Raw genomic sequence first — 11,138 nt, forward strand, 5'->3', positions numbered from 1 at the left:
ATTATCGACCGACATAAATCTACAGTTCAATGCTTTCTACAATTATAGAATTTCGCCGTACCTTTGTGAACTAGAGCTAGAAAAATCCAATCGAAATCTCTGATCAAAAAACCCAATTGCAATACGCGATATTGATGCGTTAAAAATACTTCCTACAACTATTGTACGCAGTCAGGACTTTACGCTCAACGAGCACAACTGAATATTAAAATATTGTTTTTTCCATAATACTTCGATGGATTTTCCAGTCGTTTTCATTGTTCTTATATGAATTATACCTTTTTTCTATTGGTTATTCCTTCCTATTGGCTTATTGTTACACTTTAGGTTTAGATTTCCATTTCCAGTAATGGAGAGGCCAAAAGAAGAAGATTAATAACGAAGCTAAGCGAAAAACGATTTGGAATACATATAGGAATGTTTCGGACTGTCTTCACTATAAATGACTACCGTGTATCAAAATTTGATACGTTTTTGTTTGACATTGAAGTCATATTCATGCATCAGAAGGATTCAAGCTGTGATTTTGGCAAGAGGAGGTCACGTTCGGTATTAGGTGGATACATTTGTAATTTAATTTAAAATCTTCTTGTCTTTATTTGCCAACCACTTCCTATTGTTTGGTACGTGTATTAATTTTATTAACTGAAATCGACATTAGAACGTTTATTTCCTTAGGTGCCCGTTTTTTTTAAGTGTTTATAAATTTACCATTAGTGCCCTAATAATAAATATATTCGTACAATATTTATATAAAAAAAATCGGACAATAACCTTTTAGATTTAGTATCAGTTTCGTGATTTGTTTACCTAATGATGGGGTGACACATACCAAAATATTTATATGTTTATCAATACGTTTACTTCGGCTTGAATAGCTTACATAAACCACATTTATGACGTAATTTTTTATTAAATAGGCAAAATGGTTGATTCATAATTTTAATACCGATTTAATTATTAGCATTGCGGTCTCTCGTCATGCGCAAGTATTTCTCAGAAAATTTAATGATTTCTCTTTTAGACGTCAATGTCCAGCATCTGGCTGGAATGAAACTAATTGAAATGTAAATAAATGAATTGTTGTTTACTTAAACTTTCGTCTAGAGTGGGGAGAGAGATACAAACAAGCTTAAATTGGCAAGGTTACAAAATGCTTTATACCGGACCTAAAACGTATAAAATAATTTTAAGTAGAAGTCCTACTGCACGAATGGTCCAAATGATGATAGGTCACGGCCCTTTTGCACAATACCTACATCGCTTGCTTCGGGCCAGTGCAACATTACTGCATTAATATCTCTGAACAAACATCGTTGTACATGCCGCTGGACTGACCGACGTAAGGGCAATCCAAGTACAAACTTGAGCAAAAAGAGCAGCGCGTTTCTGGCTCTGACAAAAGATTCTTTGAGCCAGTTAATGATACCCCCTGAACACAGAATGTACCTGGCTTTTCAAATTGAAAATAAAAATGCAACAGTTTTGCAGCCTGCGCCGATACCAGGTGATTCGGTATCACATGTAATGTAGTCCTACAAGATTGAAGAACTCTTCCATGTTAAGGAAGAGGTAAACGTAAATAAATTTAAAAAAATGCCATTTTGGTAATAACATACTAGAAAAGGTGAGATGTTTTATCCAGATTAAATATATAAATAGATAAAAGGCCGGCAAGGCACTCGCGAGCCCTCTGGCATTAAAAGTGTCCATGGGCGGTATCACTTAACATCAGGTGACCCTCCTGCCCGTTTGTTTTATATAAATAAATACACCATGTATCACTTTTGATACTATATTATTACGAAATAATTAGATGATGTTGAAGTTACATAATATATTTTTTGTCTATAAACAGAATATTTTGCGAAACATTTATACGTGAATAATATAACAATAAAACAGAATAGTCATTCCATGAATAACGATAGTTTTATATGAACTCCCAATGGGCGTGTTTTAGATTGGATTTCATCTCCATTTTAGGCAATTGTCTCATCTCAAATCATGGCTACTAGGTGCAAACTTAGATTTAAAATAAATAAATAATCAGTTTTTAATATTTATTGTAAAACAAATTTGACTAGTTTTAATTTTCCATTTACGTTGGAACCTTATAATTAACAATTTCTAAACACATTAAGCACCAAATGCCTTATATAATTGCGTGGGTGCATAATCAGCTAGGTGATTACGTAATTTTAAAATATAATTATAATTATAGATAAAATATAATTTTATCTGCGGAATGTAAAATTAAAAATGAAGAACTTAATAACATCCTAGACGACGCCAACATCGTCTAATAAAGTGCAACAGGTTCAAGTGTGTGGCACATGTGCACTGAACGGCGAACGACAGAACCCAAAAGTCCTTACAAACCGGGGGCAAGAGAAAAACTGATAGACCGAGGTTGCGCTGGTGGGATGAAGTTGTCAAGGACTTCGAAACAATAGGGGTTCGCAATTGGTTGCGGGAGGCACTGGATAGATTGCGATGGTGACGTGTGAAGAGGCTAAGGCCCATAAGATGATGATGATTATTTGCTATTGGTATTTCCTGCCTATAGACAAAATATTTTGCGAAAGGTTTCACCCATTAGCAAGAACCATATAATAGTAAAGACTATGTAGAATTCCATCATTAATAATTACTAAGACGATAGTTTTGTAGGGAATATTTAAGAAGCGCTTTGTGTATTTGGAACCGCATACTGATCGTTCACTGTCTGTTATTCAAATTGTATGAAAATCAAGCTATCAAAAACTAACATTATCGTATTCATGTTCATTTATTTTGTATAGTCATTAGCTGAGACTTCGTCACGTGGTATTCCTATACAAATTCGATTAACAGTTGTGCAGAAAGAGGGTGGAAGTTATGGGGAATAGGACTAAGCTAAGCGACATTTATTCACAAAAGTTATATAGAATCATTTTTAATAACTACTAAAATAACTATAATAACATAGCAGTGATGTCGAATTAGCAATCCCAATGCCAATCCAAAGAAAACTGCTCCTTCCTCAGACTCTTACATTCGAAAACGCAAAGTGTTTATTGTCAATGATATTTTTGCCTATAAAGGCTACACTAAATCCTTCGATTTATAGTGACAAGAGCAGCACACCGGCAACACTGCCTCGATCTCCTCTGTTGCATGTCCCGGTCTTTCCACCAACACCTTCCAAACATTGTACTTTTGAGCGCAAAAGGTTGAGTAGGAGTCCTGTAATTCCTCTAGATGTCTGAAACATGATGCTTCCGTATTTCTAAAACAATTGTAGGTTACCATTATTATATCTATATATTATGTATATATACTACACAAAAAAAAACTCAACATAATCCGTCGTCAACTAATCATAAAGTTTAACGAGAATTTGGTACCATATGTTTAAAAGTTACAAAAATTAAATATTCTAAATGTGGCAATGAAAATGATTAGAAAGCGGAGATGGATGAAAAGACATGATAGAGAGTGAGAGAGGTGGAGATGGATTTGGTTTGCAATCCAAAGTAGTAAGGTGTCCCTTAACTCATGTTATATTTATGGCATAATTCGTCGGCATTTCACATTTTCTCCATATTATTATTTACACTTCGTCTAAAATACGACATCTGGTTTTTAAAGAAACACTTGAAAAACAAGAATCTTACATTTCAAATAAATATTAACTTACAGGCAAGTCTCCAAGCGAACACTCTGTATATAATCGTGTTCAGGCGCCTGTATGACATTGCGCCATTTATTTGAACGCTTTTCACGTACCGTATACAGGGGGTCATACTGAAACAATTATAGAAATACATTTAATTTAAAAAGTGGTCATGGGGTTCAATTGCACGTGGAAGATTTAAGTTATCTATATCGTGAGATAAAACTTAAATGGAAAAAAAAACAAATTCTTTAAAGTAATAATATCGAAATACGAGCTTGAGTTAATAATTATCGACGAGACTACCCGCTATTATTTTTTTTATAAAAATTACCATCAAAAAAATTATAAATATTAAACTTTGACGCGTGATTATTAATTTAATGACTCGTTAAATGTTAAAGGTATTATCTGATTTCCTTAACGAAGTATTTTAATCGTCCGGTTATGCCTATATAACTAAGGTATACCTATGATATAGTAGATATAGAAAACGAGTTTGCGACCTTGTCATTACCATTTCCGCGTTGTGCATTAAATTAATTTTAATTTAAGTTTTATAACATTTACACCCGCGGAAGATAATGCAGTGACCCCAATTTAATTTATGTATCGTTATTAATCATTTCAAACATATAATAGTATTTTTATTGAGAATATTTTCAAGTGTTTTGTGTTGTTTAAAAAAAATCTTTAAGAGAAAATAATAATATTTTTTATCTGCTTTAATTTAAGATGCATTCACCGCATCGCATGTCGGGAAGACTCTGCCGCTTCCCGCCTAAGGCGATTGGTGGTGGCGGCTTGCGGTTTTAGTGTGTATGGGGTTTTAACTCCCGAACTAAGCAGTCGGCCCGCGCAATGCATATTATGTAATATTTATCTATATTTCTTTAGATATTCATCGAAATAACGTTACATCATCAATAACGATTTGTTGGTGTTGTTTGCACATAGCTTCGGAAATATTTTTAGAATTACTTTAGAACAAATTAACGATAAAAATGCAGATGTGGACTTTTTTAGAACTTTTACATTTTACGTTATTTTACCGTTATATTTTTCTTGATTACATACATGTTCCGCTCTCATGTATCTAACATAAAGAAAGGATAATTTTTTCATCCAGCCACAATCCCTTGATTCTAAACAAAACAAACATTTGCCTTATATAATACGAGTATAAGCATGATAGTATAGATTGATTTACTTACAGATATTTTTGTTTCGCAATCGTCATCAAATTCTCCTCGAGTATTAAAATTAACTGGCGATAACACTAGCTTTGGTTGTGGGGCGGGTTTCTGAAAATAATTAGTAATAAATACATTTAGTAATTTATTTTATTGGTAGAATAAAATAAGGTTTTCTGAACAACGTTTTACGGTTAAGTTAATTATACCTTGTCTGTGAAATGTGGATGAGGACGCTTAAAATCAAATGAAAATACGATTATTCAGTTTAGATGCGTCTTAGCGCATGCTTATGAATGTTAAAAACGTTTACAAAATTCGTGAAAGTGCAATAAAAAATGAAATGCATAACCTTTTGTTTTACATATAATGTTCACATACATGAACGAATATGGAACGTTTAATATTTATTTTCTCTGAAATTAAAGTAAAATATATGTTGCGTTGGATACATAATAAAAGCTCTCTAAAAATCTTTTTGTTCTTCGTTTTTAGTAGTTTATATTTAATACGAAACTTATTTTCATTTAATTCGGTTTTCATATATTTTATACTTTTTTACCACAATATACGTAATAATACAAATAAAAAAAACAAAAAGTAATTATGTTACATAAGTTATTAGGCAACAGGTTATCCCTAACAGGCGATTTCTTCCAGGCAACCCTAATAAGGGATTATAAAAAGAAAAAACACCTACAGAGGGAGATATTTATGTACTTGAGGCTACATTCTGACGTCATGATGCATATCTGATAGAAAGTTAAGTTAGAAACGAGATGCAAATAATGTCATGTCTCGGTTCCAGAACTTTCACGTACTTATCAATTTTCACGAGCTTAGAAAGTTTTATATTATTTAAAGTGTATGTATTATGTAAATGGCTAAATTGACAAATACAGTACATTAACATTGTCGTCCCTAACTCATTACCAAAATCAGCAGAATTTTCCAAAATCCGTCTGCTTATTCGGGCTGGATATTTTCGTTAGTGGGCTGATCAATTTTAAAGCATTGATAAATGCCTATCTCATACCTAATCCGCAGTATTGCTGGTTATTTTTTTGAAGTGAAAAGTGTTGGCATCTCTCACCGGGCCCGGGCGACAAATGCTCCGGAAATATCGTTATGATATTTATGGGCGAGTCGGAGCCCGCTAACTGGCGCTCTGACCCACGTTACCTCTCGCGTTATTAATGTCAGTGACATGTTTGCACTCTCGCCGCAGAATTTTTATATTTACCAAAACATTTATATTTATCAAATTTTTCATATATTTTAGATAAAAGAGCTTGTATATACTGTAGATAAAGTATAATGTGGTAAACTATAATAAGAAAATAATATATAATCTTTGCTTACTTTATAAAATTGATATTGTTTAAATATATGTGGAACCAGCTGCCCACTGAAGTATTTCCGAACCAATTCGGCTTAGACTCCTTCAAGAAAAGAGCGTACAAATTCTTAAAAGGCCGGCAACGCACTCGCGAGCCCTCTGGCATTGAGAATGTCCATGGGCGGCGGTATCACTTAACATCAGGTGAGCCTCCTGCCCGTTTGCTCCCTATTTTATAAAAAAAAAATCTCTCCTGCAAGGATTACAATACTGTATATATAAAAATTCGTAATTCGCTTTACAAACGCAATCATAATCTAATATTTAAGAATAGAAAGGATAAATTCGTATGTTTTATGCTTGAAACGAATACACTTTAATATATTTAAAGTATATTTATTTCCAAAACGAATCATCTGTCAAGTCAGGCCAAAAGTTGATTAAAAAATTAATTTCTACTATGTAATAATAAGACAATCTATAAAATTAAGTTATTTCTATAATCTATACATAAAAGTTCTATAATATACACAGTAAAATCTGAAAGGCGAATCCTATTTTTGATATAATAATCTAAATTCTTATTTTCTATTCATACTTATTCTTTTATCATTTATTTCTATATTTGAAGTAGAAATTGTTCTACTTACATAAAATTTAAACATCTCATTGAACTCCTTAAATGGATAATTTTTCGGTGGGATCGTGCAATAGGTAAGATTTCTGCATGGTTCTGGTACATCATCGTCAATGTGCTCCGGAAACTTTATAGCGCTTAACTTAGGCATATCTGAAATCACACTTGAGGTATGACAGTTGTTCAACAGCAATCAACTTGCTTCAATGCAACTTCAGGCAGTCAAAACTCTTGTTATCAAAAATTATTGCTGGTTTCAGGTTTTTTAGATTTTTATAACAAATAAATCATTATACACACAAACAATTGAACACAAAGAATTGAATTTTTGAAGATTATTTATTATGCTCATGCTCGTTAAAACATGTTTGTACAAAGGTAAAACAACTAAAAAGAAATATTGTTTACTATTGTTTACTAGTTGGAATTTAAAACATTTTTACGAAGTATATTGCGAGGCCCCAAGGCTGTAGCCCTCCTCTAAATCCGGCCCTGTTCCTACTCAAAAGTAAACGAACGTCGATTCTAAGCAAATGACCAAATTCCTACTTTTATAAATTTTTATTTAATATTACACTACTCCCCTGCTATAGTGTCCAGGGACTTTTTCAATCTATCAAATTTTTACTCTCCTTATTTTAGTTTTAGAAGATACAATATATTATTACAATAAAATAGTTCCCGAATGGTGTTACGCGTCTCGCGAGATACGCACCGCCCCGGTATTTTTTTTTGTTTACAATATTCATGGGCGAGCCGGGACGCAATTAATTTGTTTTATAAATAATAGTATAGGTAGCTACTTACTGTTAGGTGAAGCATTGATAATAGCGCAACCGGTCACAATCTGAAAAAGATATAAAATCTTTATATACTTCTGTATAATATTAAACTATTATGTACCTATATTGTATTGTTTGTCTCTACATCATAATTATATACTGAGAAGAGCACGTCATCGACTAAAAAAATCTGCAACATGTGCGAACCATATTTTTTAGTACTCAAGGCAATCATACATTTTTATACTGATACTGTTGATATTATAGTATTTTGTTTGCATGATTGCTTTCAATTTGTTTTTAATGCTCTCTAGTAAGTCATTTTAACCAATTGTAGCTTTCATTAAGAGGTTAAGTAGCCATGTCTAAACTTATTAATCGAATAATACTAGAAAGTCCTACTTAATCAACCAATCATAAATTAAATTTTTTATCTTGTCTATCTATATTTATTTATTTGTTAACAAACCAATACAACGCATTAATAGAAACAAAAACAAAATGTAAAGGAAGAGTATTTGACGTATCCCAACACAAACTGTATTCACAGAAAAATAATAATTATATGGAATCATCTTTATATATATTTACATAATATTAATATATTAGCCGCTAGTTGCCAAAGTTGCCATCGAAAGATATACATACTTATGTTTAAAAAATCGTAGGAAAAGATGATATTTCGTAAAATAATGTCATTCCTAAGTTGGTAAGCAAAACAAAAAGAAAAGGTATATTTTTATGAGCGGTATTAAAGAAATGTTATGTTTAGTATATTTGCATTTGCAGATATACTAGAAACATTTTATCAATAAATCACGTCGTATCTTGTTTAAAGCAGTGATCGATTTTTCAAAACAGCGGAAATTACAAAGCAAAGATAAAATGCCGGTTCATGTACGATACATAAGTCGCACGATACACAGTACATTTATTAAATTAAAACTTACCAAAATAATACAGAGCTGCATTGTAAATATTTACACTAAACGCCGGTTAGAAGTTACGTAAACGAGAACGCGCGACTAAGGCTGACTGCTAACTGAATCAGTAAAACGTGATAGATAATTATATTACGGGACTATATCTTGACTGTTGGATAAATTAATGAGCCATTGAACTGGAAAACAGCTGTTATATGATAAACATTTGAATTATTATATAAGTAATAATTATAATACCACTTCTTTAACATATTAATTTTACATACTGTATGTTTTTTTAAACGTGTATTTTTAAAGCGTGACCAATGATTCATTCATTATGCAGCAAACGAAGGACAATAATCTGTAAAAATCTAGTTTCCAATTACTGAATTAGTTAAAAATATTAATTTTTTCAAAGTATCGTATGGTTTGCTCAAGACTCCATGCGGCTGGATTGCTTGGCGTTGCGTGGAGATGTGGGGTGTCTCGGTATCTTCTACCGCATTTACCATGGAGAGTATTCAGAGGAGTTGTTCGGTCCTGCAGCTGAGTTTGATTACCGTACGTCAAGGCATATTTGATTTTCGCATTGAATTTTCGTAAACTCTGCCATCTTTTATGACTTGATAATGACATTCACTAAAATATTACTCATGGTTTAGTTAAGTAATAATGTGTCAGTTACATTTGTAGGACATAATGTGTAACATTTACTAAAGTGACTTTGAAAGAGACGCCGCATACCAAGCGATTATTCAGACAAGTGAGTGTTGAACTTTACATTATAACTATTGCTAGTCGCTTTGCGTATTTGTTATAAGTCTATAGGAAACTCGTGAATTTGAGTCAGATTTTAGTTACGTCACAATTCAATTGAACGCTGAGTCTAGTTACATTTCCCTAATGAAATACGTAAGACTATTACTAAATAAGGAAATTTTGACTCAAACTAGGATAATATTTGACCATAGACGAGGTTTAACTTGCTAAATGTAATTTTAGATTATAAAGCGTAGGGCTATCTACAGACACAGCACATTAAAAAAAAATCCTTTCAAGGTTTTTTAGTATTAATAATGTTTGCGATTTCATAATAATTCTATATGAGGATTTTCCATACCTCAAACTAATCCTATTTTATTCATGGTGTCAAAAACAGCAATTTTAAAGTATAAAGCTTACTTCTATCACATTTGCTTCAATGTTTTATAAAGGAGTAAATTATTTCATACGTTTTAATATTAAGCTGTTTTATTAGCCAATACTAAAATGTAATGTTATGCGCCGTAGAACATGCGTCATGGAAATAAATTCCTGTAAATTGCGTTCATAAACACCATCATTTCAATATAGATAATTATTTACGACGCATTGTCACAAAATAATTTTGTAAGAAATACTATAATTCCATCCAATTGTGACAAGTTGAACTCTATTTCATAGAAAATAAAGACGACAATCATATCTTAGGCAATTTTCCTTACATGCTACGCACTGATTCCACGAAAAATTGTTCTAAGTTGTGACGATATTGTTACAATGTTCTAGAGTCCTTTACGGAATTTACCTAAAGGTGGAAAAAGATCTTTGGTAAAAGATCTTCATCCGATCAATGACTTGGAATTCAGGTTAGTGTGTAACTATGTCTTGATTTACATATGTGGTAAGATATTTTCAAAAAAAATCATTACTAATTTTGGCGCCAATGCACTCCAAGACTCCTTAGTATAGTTTCTCTAAATATTGTTATGCGTTTCCTTGAGTTGTACGTCATAACAGTTTGAGGTTCGAAAATCGCTTGCGTAGTCTCGGATGTGGTCGAGGATGTAGTTGGGTTCGATAACGGAACACCGGCTTATGTGGAACGCGGTTACGTAAACCTGAACATTGTAATTGTAATACTTGAGTAAAAACAATCTTAATTTTAAGTGTATTTTATATTATACTATAATTTACAGATGTCAACATACTCACCCACAGGCGTGTTAAGGGTTATTTTCCAGGGGTCAGGGGGTCTCCAGGGGGGAAGAATCGCAGTGTTTAAGAAACTAAAATACCATGCCATGGTCTACGAAATCAAGCGTCACGGGGACCCCTTTTTCTACGCATATGTTAAGTCAGCCCTCATTCATTCACGTACTAGGCCAGCCTCATTGCTATTCAATGTTTTGTTATTATTATTTTTGCATTGTTTAAACACAAATATAGATATATTTGGTATAACTTTAAAAATAATCTATCTATTTTTAGATCCCTTAATCTGGCAGCCCGCAAGGTTCGATATCGGAATCATTCGAATTCAATTAAAACTATCACACTATTTTTCAATATTATGTCTCCATAGATATAGTTAATAAATAACTGACTATATAGGTGATATATTAATAACAATTAATTTAATTGCTTGGGGTACTAATACTATTTGAATAGTTTCATCAACAAAAGTGAGGAGAAATTTTTATTTAATGTGTTCAGTCTAAGCATTTAAATATAAATTTTTACCTGTTCTTATAGACTCAGGCCTTGTAGGAATGCTATAATATAGGTATATCCAACTAATAGCAAATGTCGATCGTAAAATTCTAGTGTTGAAATATCTATAA

The 11,138-nt window shown here is 32.2% G+C and overlaps 1 protein-coding gene and 1 long non-coding RNA gene across 2 annotated transcripts; one reads left to right on the plus strand and one right to left on the minus strand.

Annotated features, from left to right (window-relative positions):
* Window positions 1-1,885: 1,885 nt before the first annotated feature.
* Window positions 1,886-8,698, minus strand: LOC123714066. Its single transcript, XM_045668163.1, has 6 exons — window positions 8,560-8,698; window positions 7,635-7,674; window positions 6,841-6,980; window positions 4,873-4,962; window positions 3,683-3,789; window positions 1,886-3,271 (listed from the first exon to the last, which is right to left on the minus strand). The coding sequence occupies exons 1-6, from the start codon at window positions 8,578-8,580 to the stop codon at window positions 3,088-3,090; spliced, it is 582 nt and encodes a 193-aa protein (XP_045524119.1). The 5' UTR covers window positions 8,581-8,698; the 3' UTR covers window positions 1,886-3,087.
* A 270-nt stretch (window positions 8,699-8,968) lies between these two features.
* Window positions 8,969-10,673, plus strand: LOC123714075. The gene is made up of 4 exons (XR_006754269.1): window positions 8,969-9,096; window positions 9,229-9,298; window positions 10,084-10,163; window positions 10,494-10,673. It is a non-coding gene; the product is annotated as an uncharacterized LOC123714075 (long non-coding RNA).
* The last annotated feature ends 465 nt before the right edge of the window (window positions 10,674-11,138 follow it).

This window comes from Pieris brassicae, chromosome 1 (genome assembly GCF_905147105.1).
Source record: "Pieris brassicae chromosome 1, ilPieBrab1.1, whole genome shotgun sequence".
Lineage (NCBI taxonomy): Eukaryota > Metazoa > Arthropoda > Insecta > Lepidoptera > Pieridae > Pieris > Pieris brassicae.

Excerpts from the sequence above, each read along its gene's own strand:
- LOC123714066 (XM_045668163.1), bottom strand. The coding sequence starts at position 8,580 with ATGCAGCTCTGTATTATTTTG. Across the intron at positions 4,963-6,840 it reads ATGAGATGTTTAAATTTTAT|AAACCCGCCCCACAACCAAA; the intron begins GTAAGTAGAACA and ends AATTATTTTCAG. Across the intron at positions 3,790-4,872 it reads ATTGCGAAACAAAAATATCT|TATGACCCCCTGTATACGGT; the intron begins GTAAGTAAATCA and ends TAATTGTTTCAG.